General features: G+C 39.5%; 4 protein-coding genes across 4 annotated transcripts; 2 read left to right on the forward strand and 2 right to left on the reverse strand.

The window, feature by feature from the left end:
• The first annotated feature begins 3,148 nt into the window (after positions 1-3,148).
• LOC106343694 (protein YLS9) lies at positions 3,149-4,255 on the forward strand. Its single transcript, XM_013782981.1, has one exon. The coding sequence runs from the start codon at positions 3,303-3,305 to the stop codon at positions 4,077-4,079; it is 777 nt and encodes a 258-aa protein (XP_013638435.1). The 5' UTR covers positions 3,149-3,302; the 3' UTR covers positions 4,080-4,255.
• A 3,660-nt stretch (positions 4,256-7,915) lies between these two features.
• LOC106295359 (putative pentatricopeptide repeat-containing protein At1g17630) lies at positions 7,916-10,756 on the forward strand. The gene has a single exon (XM_013731242.1). The coding sequence runs from the start codon at positions 7,963-7,965 to the stop codon at positions 10,165-10,167; it is 2,205 nt and encodes a 734-aa protein (XP_013586696.1). The 5' UTR covers positions 7,916-7,962; the 3' UTR covers positions 10,168-10,756.
• On the reverse strand, positions 10,582-12,378 carry LOC106295361 (heterogeneous nuclear ribonucleoprotein 1). Its single transcript, XM_013731244.1, has 6 exons — positions 12,176-12,378; positions 12,071-12,111; positions 11,746-11,912; positions 11,564-11,672; positions 11,326-11,495; positions 10,582-11,231 (listed from the first exon to the last, which is right to left on the reverse strand). Exons 1-6 carry the CDS (start codon positions 12,376-12,378, stop codon positions 10,803-10,805), a joined length of 1,119 nt encoding a protein of 372 aa, XP_013586698.1. The 3' UTR covers positions 10,582-10,802.
• Positions 12,379-12,648: 270 nt separating this feature from the next.
• Positions 12,649-15,104, reverse strand: LOC106295360 (glyoxylate/succinic semialdehyde reductase 2, chloroplastic). The gene is made up of 12 exons (XM_013731243.1): positions 14,866-15,104; positions 14,602-14,683; positions 14,425-14,490; positions 14,255-14,330; positions 14,111-14,166; positions 13,941-14,025; positions 13,788-13,848; positions 13,554-13,606; positions 13,401-13,471; positions 13,254-13,326; positions 13,070-13,174; positions 12,649-12,988 (listed from the first exon to the last, which is right to left on the reverse strand). The coding sequence occupies exons 1-12, from the start codon at positions 15,002-15,004 to the stop codon at positions 12,824-12,826; spliced, it is 1,032 nt and encodes a 343-aa protein (XP_013586697.1). The 5' UTR covers positions 15,005-15,104; the 3' UTR covers positions 12,649-12,823.
• Positions 15,105-15,358: the final 254 nt, after the last annotated feature.

Genomic DNA, 15,358 nt, shown 5'->3' on the forward strand with positions numbered 1-15,358 from the left:
TACCCTTAGGCAACATGATGTTAGCCTGGCTGTAGCCCTCTATGAGACTGGCTATACATGGAATGATACTTTAGAGACTTCATATAAAAACTTTCATTCATTAATAAAATAAGTTCAAAGCAATCAAAACATAGAAAACATAAAGCAAAGAACACGAAAACATAGATGTTGAATTCAACTTCATTCTTTTACACAATCTGAAGTTTCATATTCCATAAGATCGTCTCGTTCATGATTGAAATCATCTTCACCATCTTGATAAGGCATATGAGCTTCTGGATTCTTCCCTTTCAAACTCTCTTGGTAGAGGTCAACGAGATGTTTGGGAGTCTTACATGTCTTAGCCCAATGATTATCCATACCACATCTATGGCACACGGATTTGGTCGAGTTTTGTGGCTTGAAAGATGTACCATGGCCTCGGCCATGTCCACGGCCTCCATAGGAGCCACATCCATATGAGTTGCCTTTGCCTCGACCAAACGAGTTTCGGTCTTGACCACCACGTCTATGTCATTTTCCACGACCACGGCTGTGTTGGCTATCACTCTGGACATGGTTCGACTCTTTCTTAGCCCCTACGGTCGCATGTGCCTCAGGTAATGGGTTTGTTCCAGGAGGTCTCAATTCACTGTTTCTCATCAACAGTTCATTGTTCTGCTCAGCGAGCAAGAGACAGGAGATCAGATTAGCATAAGTTGTGAAACCCTTCTCACAGTACTGTTGTTGTAACAACACATTGCTTGGTGGAAGGTGGAAAAAGTTTTCTCAAGCATATCCTTATCTTTTATATCATCACCAGACAGTTTCAATTTTGAAACTATTTTAAACAGAGCCGAGTTATACTCGTCCACGGACTTGAAGTCCTGGATTATGAGATTCCTCCAATCATACATAGCCTTTGGTAATAACACCGTTCTATGGTGATCATATCTCGTTTTCAACTCTGTCCAAAGGTCTAGAGGATTCTCAATAGTCAAATACTGATCTTTGAGACTCTCAATAAGATGATGGCGTATAATTAATATCGCATTGTATCTATCTTTCTCACTTGCATTATTTCCCTCGGTGATACATTCACCGAGTCCCTTGGATTTTAAGATGATCTTAGCATCAAGTGCCCGTTGCAGGTAATTATCTCCAAAGAGACTTAAGGCAGTAAAATCCAAGTTGTTGATTTTCGACATCTGAAATCATATGTTTCATAATTTAGATTTAAAAGTGTTCAAGCAAATGCAATCAATATGCTCAAGCAATCTGGATTCTAGGTATGATGGAAATAGGTCATTTGTATATGATGCATGCATGTTCAATCTTAGCATTCAGATTTTATATGCAATCAGTTCATACTATTATGCATGCATGATGCAAACGAGCCGCACGGCTACAATCTTAGCAAACGGTTTCAATGCAATCAATACAATGGTCATTCGTTTTCAATCTTAGCAAACGGTTTTCTAAGAGTTCAATGTGTAATTGCAATTAAATAGTCGAGCAATGCAACAATTAGGGTTCATTCGAGAATGTATGAAAACTATCAATACTAGCCGGATCATTATCAAGATGAGAATGCATAAATCATTTAACCTAGCAAGCGATTTTTATTTAAATTCAAGCATTCAGCTTTAATCAATCAAACAAAATAGTATTTGATTTTAATTTCAAGACATTAGGGTTTCGATCAAACAATCAATACGACTTCAATTTGAAAATCATTCAATCGGTTTTATAAATTCAAACAACCAAATTCAAGAATGAGATTATCAATCCTAGCAATCGATTACTATGTGATCAAATTCAATACGGTTTTAATTAATCAATGCTATCATACTATATCCAAACATACAATCATTTAAACAATCAATTTCGATTCAAAGCATTAGATTGGAGTTTCGATTTTAATTCATTCAATCAATCAATTTGATTTCGAATTAGGGTTTATAAAATCGAATGTGTTAATATTAGGGTTTTAAATAAAATCGATTTCATGCATTCATGCAATAAGCATGTATGCGGCTAGGATCATGGATATTAGGGTTTCGATTTTGATCTTAGATCATTGGGGTTTTGAGATTCAAAACCATTAAGGTTTCGATTTTAATTGATCAAACAATCAATCTCGATTAGGCTTTGGGGTAACAAACTTATGATTATGAGCTTCGATTTACTCATTGGGGTTTTGATCTATTACCCTATGGTTTTGATTTCAACATTAGATCATACTATTAGGGTTTGTAGTTTTTATGGTTTCGATTCTTATCAAACAATCAAATTCGATTATGGGTTCTCTTTAAGGTTTCGAATTACCTTAACCTCAAGTAGGGTTGAATGGACCACCAAAGAGATGACCCGCAAGCTAGAACTGATCGGAACGCGAGCTGATGTTGTCGCGAGCTGTCTGATTGCTGAGATCGGGAACGCGAGCTGTCCAACGTGCTGATCGGGTCGCGATAACGTGTTGTGAGCTGTCCGCGAGCTGTCTGAGATCGTCTTGTTTGCGAGCTGAGGTTGAACAAGCCGAGATCGTCCGAGCTAGGGTCAGGAACGCCTTGAGCTGAAGCTGATCGGGAACAGATTGCAAACAAGGATCGGGATGTAAGGTTTCGCGATCGGGATTAGGATGGTTGCCGGTAAGGATGTTCGCCGATTAGAATTAGGGTTTTAGGCGGTTTGTTTTAGCTTAGGGATTTATATTCTATGGTGTTGTAAAACTAGAGAATATAATCTATGTTTTTGTATTATTCATAAACATAAGAAGCCCTTTATATATAGGGAATTACACGGTCATAGAATAATGGAAAGACTGAAGAAATAAAATACAAATATGGAAAGAGTACAAATCATAATCTAATAAAAAAGGCAAGATGCCGATTTTTTCTCTCTCTCTCCTCACGGTCGACTCTTTCTCTCTCTCCTTACGGTCGACTTTTTCTCTCTCTAACACTGGACCAGTTATGAGCTGAACCGGTTATGGACATCCACGATATGATTTATAACACAACCGGAGCCCTCGTGACTTTTTAGCACCGTTTACTTACTCTTGAAAAGCGTGACACGAACGCGCTCATGCGACGCGCGTAAGCACCATCTTCCCGCGTTGAGCTGTCACTCTCTTTGTCGGTCTCCGTCTCTTTTTCCATCGCTTACTCTCTCATTCTCCACCACTTTCATTATTAAACTAATCAGCCATTAGAAGAAAAAGCTTCAAAAGCTTCACTGTAACTCTCCCACAACCATTTAAAACGCCATTACATTTCAACCACTCTTTTCATCTCTCTCTCTCTTCTCTTTGAATCTCCGACATGACAGACGACAGAGTTTACCCGGCGTCGAAACCTCCCGGCGCAGCAGCCACCGCCAACCCAACTTTCCCGGCGAATAAAGCTCAGCTCTACAACGCAAACCGCCCCGCTTACCGTCAACCAGCCTCCCGCCGCCGCACGCATAGCCGCGGATGCTGCTGCCGCTGCTGCTGCTGGACGACTTTCGTGATCATCCTCCTGATCCTCCTCGCCGCCGCCGCGTCCGCCGTCGTGTACCTAATCTACCGTCCTCGACAACCGAGCTTCACCGTCTCTTCCCTCAAAGTCTCCTCTCTCAACTTCACCTCCGCCAACCACCTCACCACCGCCATATCCCTCTCCGTCATCGCCAAGAACCCGAACAAAAACGTCGGGTTCAACTACGACGTCACCGACATCACGGTCTACAAAACCTCTCCAGGAGACGATGACGTCGTCATCGGCAAAGGCTCGATCCCGTCGTTTGTCCACGGGAAGAAGAACACGACTCTGCTGAAATCGACGATCGGGAGTCCCCCGGGAGATCTTGATGAGCTGTCGGCGGGGAAGCTTAAGGGAGAGCTGAAGGCGAAGAAAGCGGTGGCGATTAAGATTGTGCTTGATACGAAGGTGAAGGTGAAGATGGGGTCTGTGAAAAGTCCTAAGTCGGGGATTAGGGTTACTTGCGAAGGGATTAAAGCGGCGGCTCCGTCCGGGAAGAAGGCGACGACGGCTGCTACCTCCGCCGCTAAGTGTAAGGTTGATCTTAGGATCAAGATCTGGAAATTCACTTTTTAACCGCTGGGTAAAAAAGGAAATGTAATTCACGTTCGTAGTTTTTTTTTCATCTTTCCATTGTTTCAATTTTCGTTTCTTCTTAATTTGATTTCATATACAGCTCTTCGATTCCCGTAAGACTTTTTTTTTTTGGTTTATGTAAATGAGGTATAATATATTTGTTGTGTTCAGTCTGAGCTTCACTGTTCTCTATTGTTTTGTGAAAATTGTTTGATTTGTTATACAAAACAAGTTTAATCAGTTGAATATAGCTATCGTTACTGTTCGAATTTGATTAAGAGAGGTGATCATGAACAAGAGAAATGCGAGAAGAAAACGCCATCCTTAATTAATGTGGTAATAATGCAAGTGAGGTGACCACTACTATAAGTCTATAACTTTGGACAATTAATCTCTGAGAAAATTACAACCAAAGACACATTTAACCATATCATTTACACTCAAAGACACATTGAATACTCGACACACTTTTCAGCTGCGAAAAAGTTTTACTATCCTTGTATTAGACCATCTCTAGTTTCTTCTAAACCAAATTAAAAAAAAAAAAATAATGAAAAAGTTAAGAGAAAAACATAACAATTTATCTTCTTATTCGTTTCTCGATTTCAGATTCCAAAAATCCACCGGTTTTTTGTCTTTCACCAAGATTCAGGCTCCTCCTCCATCACATGACATGTCTCTCACCGAAACTAATTGTCGTGGTTTCATGTCTGTAGAATTACGCAGCGTACACGAGAAGCAACGATAGCGTGTGTGGCAGCCACGGAGGATGAGCTTAACCAAATCAGAAGGGCAAAGAGATAAAGGAGTGTAGTCCATGTACTTGTAGAGGTCAGGGTCGTTATGTCAAGCATAAGCTATGAAGATAACTTAGAGTAGATGAAGAGATCTTACGACGCGGAGGAGGAGACGATGGAAGGCTGGAAGCAGTTGAAATGGACTTTTCTTGCTGGTGGTTTGTGAGGTGGTTGATGGTGGTGTGGATTGTGTGGAGCTGACAGAGGAGGTGGTCAGGGACAGAAGGGACAAAGGCCAGTGAGGATTTAGATAGGAAGAAATTGGTGGTGGAGGAGAAGATGGTTGTAGCTACCATGGCTATTACTAGAACCAGATTCAAGCTTTATGGACTTGAACGGAGGAGATTTGGAGAGTTTAGTGAAGTCACAGAGGAGAGCGAATTCCAAAATCCAGCTCCGGTGACTAAGGCAATTAATCCATCAAGAAGGTTCGAAATGAGACTGAAGTTGAAAGCAGTGAGCTTTTGAAGCTTGAGCGGAGATCTGGGATTGTGGTGGAGTCACTGAGGAGATCTGAGTTCCGACGAGACTAATTATGGTGACTTAGGAAGGTGGTTATGGATATGAAGATGGTGGATACTAAGGTGGTTGCTCGAGATGAAGAGATGGTGGTGGATACGGTGGAGGTGGAAGACGGAAGAGTAGGGGGGATACGGAGGTGGAGATGGTGGTTGACACCGGAGTGGAGGCCATGGTGGTTATGGATACAGAGGCGATGGATACGAAAGTGGATACGGAGGTGGAGACTGTGGTGACGATAGATACTGTAAATGAGGTTGTGTGGTTATGGATGTGAAGTTCGTGGTTACTGACTTGGAAACATCACGCCTGTCCATACATCACCTTCCCAAACATTATGTATGCTTTTGTAATATATGCGGTTTCTATGTCTTTTATATTATCAAACATTATGTATGCTTACCAAATTAAGTTATTTGACATATTCACTATATCACATTCATACTATATGTGCTAGAAACTTTGTATCTTTTGTACCCTAACCACAACAATCACGTCCACAACAATAAAAATGCGTCCTAAGCCTAACCATTATTTCCTATCCACGACTTTGTAACCACCATATCCTAACAAAACGCACCGTTTAATTTATTAACATAAAAGGAAATAACTAGTTTAATCATTGCTTCTTTCTAAAAATAAGACATAGGTATTTTGATCTCGAATCTACGAAACCTTACAAGTAAAGTGTGTTAAAACCATAATGTATCTTTTTACTGTAAAAAAAAAACGAAATGTGTCTTTTTCATGTAACCTCCTCATAATCTCTTAAGTAGACCTTTAATCTGGCTACTCTCAGTTGTTGTCAATTAATTGAGCCAGCCATGTGGTCCATGTGTGTATGAGAGAATATACTCATAACATACCCTTATTAAGAACCTATCAACTATTGCTTCACTATGAATTTACATTCATATAATTGGTTTCTATTATTAATCTCAAGGTCTGTTGGGTGGTGTATTTTTATTAATAAAATGTGGGCACGAAGTAACTGATAAGGTCTAGAAGGTGTCGGTGAATATGTTCGATTCAACTTTAACAAGCACAAGCAAAGCTACGATGAATCATGATTGAAAAGCAGGTCTTATGTAATTATCAACAACAAAAAGGAGATTAGGTGTTATGGTGTAAAACGACGACTAACATGTGATGGAATTTGTTTGTTTTCCACAAAATAATATATAAAAAATAAAGCAGTTGCAAAATCCTCTTATTTCAACTCAGAAAACCAATTTTTATTTTAAGTTGGTTAGTTTAATCAGTTATGAATATAATATCCGAAAGTGCACATAAAAGTGCGAGAAGAATTTATCTTATTGACCAGTGACAATGTTTTAGTAAATATTTTAGGTTTATAGAAACTATAAACCCAGCCTAAAATTTCTATTCATAAGATTTTAGTGAATATCTCCACACAAAAAGATGAGACTATTTTAGTTGTAAAAGTATAAAATCCATGGTGGCAACAACAAAAAATATCAGTTTTCCACACAACTATATTTTCTTATTCTTCCATATAGGTATTATTTTTTTAACGTCTAAATAGATTTTTATTAATATACCAACGTACCAATGGAGTTATAGAATTGTATACAAAGCAACAAAATACAAATTATTACACAAAGAGAAATATGCAACATGTTAAAAACAAATCATTTATAGAAGTGAAGATTGGTGTTACTTTTTTTGCAGTAAGCTTTATACGCTAATAGAACATATGATCTTTATTTTCTTTCTCCAAAATTAGTCTCACTCTCATACGATGGATATGCCATTTTGGCATTTTATTCCTTTTCCATATCGTAAAAGTAAAAATCCATTATATCCATATAGGTATTATATTGAGTTAAATGTGCTGTTGATCAATAAATATCAAATTTCAACCAAAAATTATATATTTAAACGGCTAAGATAATGAGAACTTTCATATAAGCGGCAGATAGTAAAAAACTTATTTCTACAATTATAATGTTAATAAGTGTGTAGAATCAAAATGATAATTGTCACAGAACTGGAGAAAAAACATGTGACCACCACATGCTATTAGATGTCCAAGTTTGACTTTTATCAGTCACTCACAAACGCCTTGGCTAATAATAAAACTCCTCGTGCTATTTAATTGTGTTTTGGTTATGACTTATGCTTAATTCACTTACCTAAAAAATCACTTTTACTTAATGGAAGGATGTAATAAGATAGACCCTTTGTTTCAAAATTTTCAAAATAATTCATTTTTAGAATTTTCACACATACTAAATTTTAGTTATAAATGTATAGTTTTTTGTGATTATATATTTTATATAATTTTAAACCAATAAAAATTCAAAAAATGGAACACAACTAATTTATTTTTTTTGGAGTTTACAATTAATCATTATTGGTTAATAATGAATATATTAAAAATTCAAAAATATATCTTTTGAGAAAAAAAAAATTATTTCAAAAACATGCATCTATCAAACGATGGAGGGGTATTTAGCCTAATTTTAACGTGTCCAGCATGCAAGTTCTCATCACAACTTTAAATTTTACAAAAAAAAATTCCTTTGGTTTCCCTCTTCGACTTGATGGTCCACCCTTCTTTCTGGCGATTTCGTCTTCAAGAAATCCCTCCGCGTCTTCGCAATCGTTGCTTCCACACCTCTCCGGGTGCATACACACCAACCTCTTCTTCTCAGAGGATCGTTTCGGTTTCCTCATGCTGGTCACTTACGACTGATAACGATCACCAATCCCTCTTCCGTTACTTCGACCACGTTCTTGAATCAAGCGTGACAGCTCAGCAATGCCAGCAAGTTCACGCCCAAGTACTTCTATCCGATTTAATCTACCGTTCCGGGTCACTAGCTGCGAAAATCGTCTCGGTTTACACCCGGTTTGGTCTCCTCAACGATGCCCGTAACGTGTTCGACACTGTTCCGCTTGTTCTGTACTCGGATTTGCGTTTATGGAACTCGATTTTAAAATCCAACGTCTCTCACGGACAACACGAGAACGCTCTTGAGCTCTACGATGCAATGCGTGAACGAGGTCTCACAGGGGACGGGTTTATCTTACCCTTGATCCTTCGAGCTTGTCGTTACTCAAGTCGTTTTGGTTTGTGCAGGGCTTTGCATAGTCATGTGATTAAGATTGGTTTGCTAGAGAATCTCCATGTAGTGAACGAGTTGCTTGCACTGTATCCAAAGGCGGGAAGGATGGGAGATGCACTCAAGCTGTTCGTTGAAATGCCTGTGAGAAACCGAATATCGTGGAACGTCATGATTGCAGGTTTTTCTCGAGAGCATGATTGTGGAAGTGCTGTTAGGGTCTTTGAATGGATGCAACGCGAAGAGTTTGTACCGGACGAAGTGACTTGGACTTCGGTTTTATCTTGTCATTCTCAATGTGGGAAGCTTGAAGATGTGATCAAATATTTTGATGTTATGAGGATGAGTGTGAATGTAGTTAGTGGCGAAGCTCTTGCTGTTTTCTTCTCCGTGTGCGCTGAGTTGGGAGCGTTCGGTAATGCTGAGAAAGTTCATGGGTTTGTTGTAAAAGGCGGGTTTGAAGAGTATTTGCCATCGAAGAACGCGTTGACGTACGTGTACGGGAAGCAAGGGAGGGTTAAAGAAGCTGAGCAGTTGTTTAGGAAGATAAGGAACAAAGGTATAGAGAGCTGGAATGCTTTGATAACTTCGTTCGTGGATGCTGGCAAACTCGATGAGGCGCTCTCGTTGTTTACTGAGTTGGAGGAGATGAATGGCTTTTGCAACGTCAAGGCTAATGTAGTTACTTGGACTTCGATTATCAAGGGGTGTAACGTGCAAGGAAGAGGAGATGATTCGCTTGAATATTTCCGGCGAATGCAGTTTTCGAAAGTTTTGTCTAATTCGGTGACGATTTGTTGTATACTATCCATCTGTGCGGAGCTTCCAGCTTTGAATCTGGGGAAAGAGATCCATGGACATGTGATTAGAACCTCGATGAGCGATAACATTCTGGTTCAGAATGCATTGGTGAATATGTACAGCAAGTGTGGGTCACTCGGTGAAGGGAATCAAGTATTTGAAGCAATTAGGGACAAGGATTTGATCTCATGGAACTCGATGATCAAAGGTTATGGTATGCATGGGTTTGGTGAGAAAGCTCTGAGTATGTTCGACAGAATGATAAAATCCGGGTTACATCCTGATGGAATTGCTTTGGTAGCTGTTCTTTCAGCTTGTAGTCACGCAGGGCTTGTTGAAAAGGGACGCGAGATTTTCAGTTCGATGAGCAACAGATTTGGAATAGAGCCACAACAAGAGCACTATGCATGTATTGTTGACCTCCTTGGCCGTGTAGGATTTTTAAAAGAAGCTAGCGAGATTGTGAAGAGCATGCCTATGGAGCCTAACGTCTGTGTGTTAGGAGCTCTATTAAATTCTTGCCGGATGCACAAAGACATGTACATCGCAGAGAATATAGCATCACAGCTTTTTGATCTTGAACCGGAGAAGACTGGAAGCTATATGTTGCTGTCTAACACTTACTCTGCTAGCGGAAGATGGGAAGATTCTGCAAAGGTTAGGGCTTTGGCGAAGAAAAAGGATCTTAAGAAACTATCTGGAAGCAGTTGGATTGAGTTAAAGAAGAAAGTCTACAAATTCTCGTCAGGATCATCAGTACAGAGCGAGTTTGCGAGCGTCTACCCGGTTCTTGAGGATTTGGTAAGTCATATGTGGAAGAAAGGCCCTACTACACACGATGGACACCGTTACGAGGATGATCATGACTTATGGACAGCGTAATAGATGAGTATATCCCGCACAGACTGAGAAGATGCAGAAGAAACAAAACCAAATCTACAGAACTTATCAGCAATGCTACAGACCTTTATCAAACTAGTCTCAAAAGTGAAGAGTATTGCAGGTTCTGATAATCCACGGCGTTATCTTTGATGTGCTAAATGATGATCGTAGGCAAAGCTAAAGAACGCTATTGCCTGTCCTGTACTACCGAGAAATGTCTAGCTGCTGCAGAACCAAGTTGAGTTCAGCCTTGAAACGTTTAATCTAGCACTGAAGATCGCACACAATTCTAGAACACCCACCAATTGGTTCATGGTCACACAGATCAGCGTCGAAGTCAAAGATAATGGTGTGCATAACGATATCTTTCTGAGATTGTACTATAACAGTTCTAAGTTCAATCATACTCGTACATTACTTTCAAATTTATGAAATAATCTCAATACCAACTATAACGTTTAACACCTTTTGTAATTAAACATGCTTGGCATCAAGCAGCCCCCACCCTCACAGCAGTTGAATGTGAAGAATTGGTTACAAGTATCCCAATCTATCTCGCAAGTCTTAACTGTTCCTCAAAAACTAAAACCAAAAAAAAAGTCTTTTTACAAAGTCTCTGCAACAGCGTGAAGTTCTTACTTCTGATAAGGATGGTATCGACCTGGCCCTATACCATTGCTCCCATTTCCTCTGCCACTACTTGAGCCACTGTTGCCGTCTCCATGAGCTTTCCCACCTCCATAAGCAGCTGCCGCAGCAACACCATAGCCACCACCCATATGGCTATAACCGCCAGCTCCATAGCCAGGGTTAAACATTTGGCCTCCATAGCCATAACCATAACCATAGCCATACCCACCACCGTAACCATAAAATCCAGCGGCGGCATTAACCATGGAGTTCCCGGCGTAGGCTCCATAACCGCCATAACCACCATACATATTGTAATCTTCATTTGCATTCCCACCATAACAATCTTCCTGATCATACTTGCCACTAGCACCATAGGAGCGAAAGCTGTTATCTCTCCCGGCTCTCTTTGGTTCAGCCCTCTTTATATCGACCTATTGAGTCATCATCAATGCTTACGATCACTAACTAGTAACTACGGTTCTTTAGCTTAAATTTGAAAACAAAAGAGGTAAAAGAGAAGGTTACCTGTTTGTCACCGAGCTCATGGACTTTACCATCGGAGAAAAGTCTGTCCACAGAATCTTCAGCCAGAAAAGTTACAAAACCGAACCCTCTTGACCTTCCAGTGTGGTGGTCGTACACGATCTGATGCTCAATTATGTCACCATATACACAGAAATACTTCTTCAGCTCATCTACAAATACGAAAAGCCACATTAACAGCTACAGTAAACAACCACATACAGACCATAGAAACTCTTACCTTCTTCCAAAAATGGTGGAAGGCCACCAACAAAGATTTTCCTAGTTTTTGATACTGCTTTGGTATCAGTATCCCTGTCTCCTCTAGGAACTGTCCTTTTCAGGTCAACCTAATATATAAATGGCGGAATTAACTAAATCATCCAACAAGTTATGAAATGAGAAACTTTAGGTGATAACTACCTTCCGGTCATCTATTACATGCTCTTCTTCCTCCAAAACTTTCTCTGCAACAGCTGAATCAGCAAAAGTCACAAACCCAAACCCCCTTGGCTTTCCAGTCATTCTATCTCTCATGATCACAGAGTCTACAACTTCTCCAAACTTCTCAAAGTACTTCCCAAAATTTTCTGGATATCAAAAGTGGAATCAAAACGCAAAGAAAAAAAATAAACCAACAGAACAAGAGAGACCTTTTGAGTCTTCCAACGTGATAAGAATTTAAGACAAATCATTCATGTTAAGCTCAATTCAGACAGTGAAAAAGACACAACAGAAACATGTTTACCTTCAGTTGTTTCCCAAGAAACTCCACCAACGAATAGTTTCCTAACACAACAACACTTTCCATCAAAATCCTAAGACATGAACAAAACAAAAAAAAAGCACTAACCCAGGAGAACACATGGACGAAGAAGAGTGACGATGGACACTAGATGGCTTCATCTGCATCCCACCAGTATCTACAGCTGCAGCACCACCGTTACTCCGATCATCAACAGTCTCCACTACATAATCAGACGGTGGTAGCTGTTCCTCTTGTAGGTGACGATGGTAAGAGTCATCACCATAACCACGACCTGAGTTATAATCCATCGATCACTGCAGATGAATCAAACACACACACAAAAACCTAAACTTTCTCCTTCTCCCGATGAAACCCAAACAATAACAAGTAAATTTTTTTTTTTTTCTACGATTCAGATTCTTAGAATCTAGAGTTCCGATGGCATCAAAAACGTTCAAAGTTTTGAACTTCAAGCCCAGACGAGAAGTTTTTCTTTTGAACAAAATTATTTTTTTTGATTCGGCGTTATCAACTTAATCATCGGAATATACGAAAACGACAACGTTTCTAATGTGGTCAACGTTGGTCAAACAATTCTTTATAGCTTTTTAGTCAACACATCAGGAGATCAAAGGTTGAATTTTGTGTTGACGCTTTTAACAGTAAAGTTGACATCTTTACATACTACAACAAAGAAAAACTCTCTTTAGTTCAGGTACAACTGCAAATGAAAGAACAAATCTTTTAAGCAGCTTAGCTTTGTTGAGATCTTGCAGCTTTCAGTGCTTCAATAACCGCAGAGAAGTCTTCATCGCTCAAACCGTAAGACTTGGCAACTTTGTAAAGCTCGTTTGCTGCTGCTGCAATTGGAGTAGACTGAGACACGGACTCAGCTAGTCCCAGTGCGAGTCTCATATCCTATATCACACGCATAAACAAATGGTGAGTCTTTGTGAGAGTTCTCAAGAATGAGATAACACTACTTTACAAAGTACAAACCTTCTGCTGGTGCTTCAATGGAAAAGCCGTAGGGTACACTGACTTGATCATTGAAGGACCTTTAAGCGAGTACATTGGCGCATTGATAGCTCCCTGTGAAACAACCTGCAGTGGTTTTTCCTCATGTCAATAGCAAAATTAGAGAGGGAAATTTGCTGTTGAGAGGATGGTGTTTTTGACTTACCTCGACTAGTACATTTGGATCAAGTCCTACTTTCTGGCTTAGAAGTATTCCCTCGGCAAATGATGCCATCATACTGCAAGATTGAATGAGACTGAAAGTCTGATAATTTGCCAAGAAATGAAATCCATGGATGGTGAAATCATATACCTTCCCATGATCATGTTGACGACAAGTTTCATTGCTGCTCCATTACCAACATCTCCCAAATAGAATCTTGACTGAAATCATATCATGCAAACTAGTAGTTTATTTACAGAAAAGAGAATAACTGGAAGCAAAGCACAAGCACAAAGAGAGTACCTTTCCCATGATGTCTAAGAAAGGTGCAGCTTTTTCGTAGAGTAGTTTGTCACCTGAAATTGTTAAGCGCCAGGTAGACTTAAATATCATTTCATTTAGTCATGTTACAAGGCATAGACAAGACTAACATGGACAACCAGAACGCAACAAAAACATACTCTGATAAAATTGTATAAAATGATCATAAGAAGCATAGATTATACAAGCTCAGTGAGGAATAGGCTGTTAACTAACCTGCAGTGAGGAATATCAGCTGACCATCTTCTGCAGGCTTTTTGGAACCAGAAACTGGTGCCTGAGAATAATTATTCAGTGAATGAAGCAACCCCATTTGCTAAAAGTTATCTCAATGATTCCAAAAATAGATTTTTGAAAAAGAGTCTTTACCTCCAAAAACAATGCTCCGGTGTCCTTTATTTGCTTGCTGATTAAGATGGATGAGGCAGCATCAACGGTTGAGACATCAACATACCTGCATTAGCAAGGCAAATCCCATTTTTTATTATATCAAGTGTAGTTGAAGTGGTAAATCTCTCAGGAAGGAGTAGAGATGGTACCCTTTTCCTGAGCTAATTCCAGATACGGCTCCATTCTTTCCACAGGCAACATCGATCTGACAAAAAGCATAACATAGTTTCTGTCTTTTAAATGGAGTGGAAGAAGATGAACAAAACAAACAAACAAAAGTGAAACATACGCACTGCACTTTCAGGATCTGCTAGCATTGCAAATGTGAGATCGCAAGTTGCAGTCACTTCTTCAGGAGAAGACTTGTATCTGCAAGAGGTTTTGCATATACATAAGCTTTAAAACCTCACCTGGAGATAAATCACATCATTCTTTATAAAAAAAAAAGCATTGAGATTCTTACTTTGCTCCTAAACCGACGAGAGGATCACATTTGCTCTTAGTTCGATTCCACACAGTCACATCACACCTTAAAAGATCAAAGCAGAAAATTGATGAGAATTGTATTGTTACCCGTAACATTTCTCTCTTAAGTCTAAAAACTGTTCCTATATTCAACGTATAGCAAAGAAAGTGTTACCCAGCTTTGAGGAGGTTTTGTGCCATAGGAGAACCCATGATTCCCATACCCAGAAACCCAATGCTTACACTTCCAAGTTCATCTGTCATAATAACAAACATGCCATTCTTCAGACACAAGACTAACCAGAAGGGGAAATTCGAGATTGTTATCCAAACATCTTTCTTAGCATTGGTAACACAACTCATGGTTCTGAGAAACAGCAAGACTTGTGGCAATTGAGTACCATGTGAAGGCATAAACCAAAACAAGAAAAGAAATTACCTTTGGTAGAGGGAGTAGGTTGCAGGGAAGAGTAAACTCTATAAGAGAGGGGAAACAAAGGCTTTGAGAGGAAAGGAGAAATGGGTTTGGGTCTGAATCGAACAGGGATACGAGGGCAGAAGATCGAGCAAAAAGCCATGGCTCTTGCAGGAGCAGAAGAAGAACGCAAAAGATAACGGAAGCCAAGGCACTGGCCAAGTGTGTTTGTAAAGTTATAGACTTGGCTCACATTTCGAGGCGTAAATATCTCATTATTTATCATATTTACCGAGGAACAAAATGACAAAGAAACACGAAGTGTTCGACAGGACAACAAGACCAAACAAAAGACACGCCATCTCGATTCTCAAATGATTTATAGGTTGGTTGATTACAGTCTGTTATTTTATCGGTTGTTTCATTGATCTAAGATAAATTTACAGCTAGAGTCAGTTTATGTGATTTTATTACCCAATAAGTCAGTTACAACTGCTGAGGTAGTTTTGTTATGGTT

Source organism: Brassica oleracea, chromosome C5, assembly GCF_000695525.1.
Source record: "Brassica oleracea var. oleracea cultivar TO1000 chromosome C5, BOL, whole genome shotgun sequence".
Classification (NCBI taxonomy): Eukaryota; Viridiplantae; Streptophyta; class Magnoliopsida; order Brassicales; family Brassicaceae; genus Brassica; species Brassica oleracea.

What these genes read in the sequence shown, in the direction of transcription:
- LOC106343694 (XM_013782981.1), top strand. Translation starts at nt 3,303, where the DNA reads ATGACAGACGACAGAGTTTACCCGGCGTCGAAACCTCCCGGCGCAGCA.
- LOC106295359 (XM_013731242.1), top strand. Translation starts at nt 7,963, where the DNA reads ATGGTCCACCCTTCTTTCTGGCGATTTCGTCTTCAAGAAATCCCTCCG.
- LOC106295361 (XM_013731244.1), bottom strand. Translation starts at nt 12,378, where the DNA reads ATGGATTATAACTCAGGTCGTGGTTATGGTGATGACTCTTACCATCGT. An exon ending in TTCTTGGGAAACAACTGAAG is followed by an intron (nt 11,913 to 12,070) that starts GTAAACATGTTT and finishes TTTGATATCCAG; the next exon opens with AAAATTTTGGGAAGTACTTT. An exon ending in ATGTAATAGATGACCGGAAG is followed by an intron (nt 11,673 to 11,745) that starts GTAGTTATCACC and finishes TTTATATATTAG; the next exon opens with GTTGACCTGAAAAGGACAGT.
- LOC106295360 (XM_013731243.1), bottom strand. Translation starts at nt 15,004, where the DNA reads ATGGCTTTTTGCTCGATCTTCTGCCCTCGTATCCCTGTTCGATTCAGA. An exon ending in GCTGATATTCCTCACTGCAG is followed by an intron (nt 13,607 to 13,787) that starts GTTAGTTAACAG and finishes TAACAATTTCAG; the next exon opens with GTGACAAACTACTCTACGAA. An exon ending in CATTGAAGCACCAGCAGAAG is followed by an intron (nt 12,989 to 13,069) that starts GTTTGTACTTTG and finishes CGTGTGATATAG; the next exon opens with GATATGAGACTCGCACTGGG.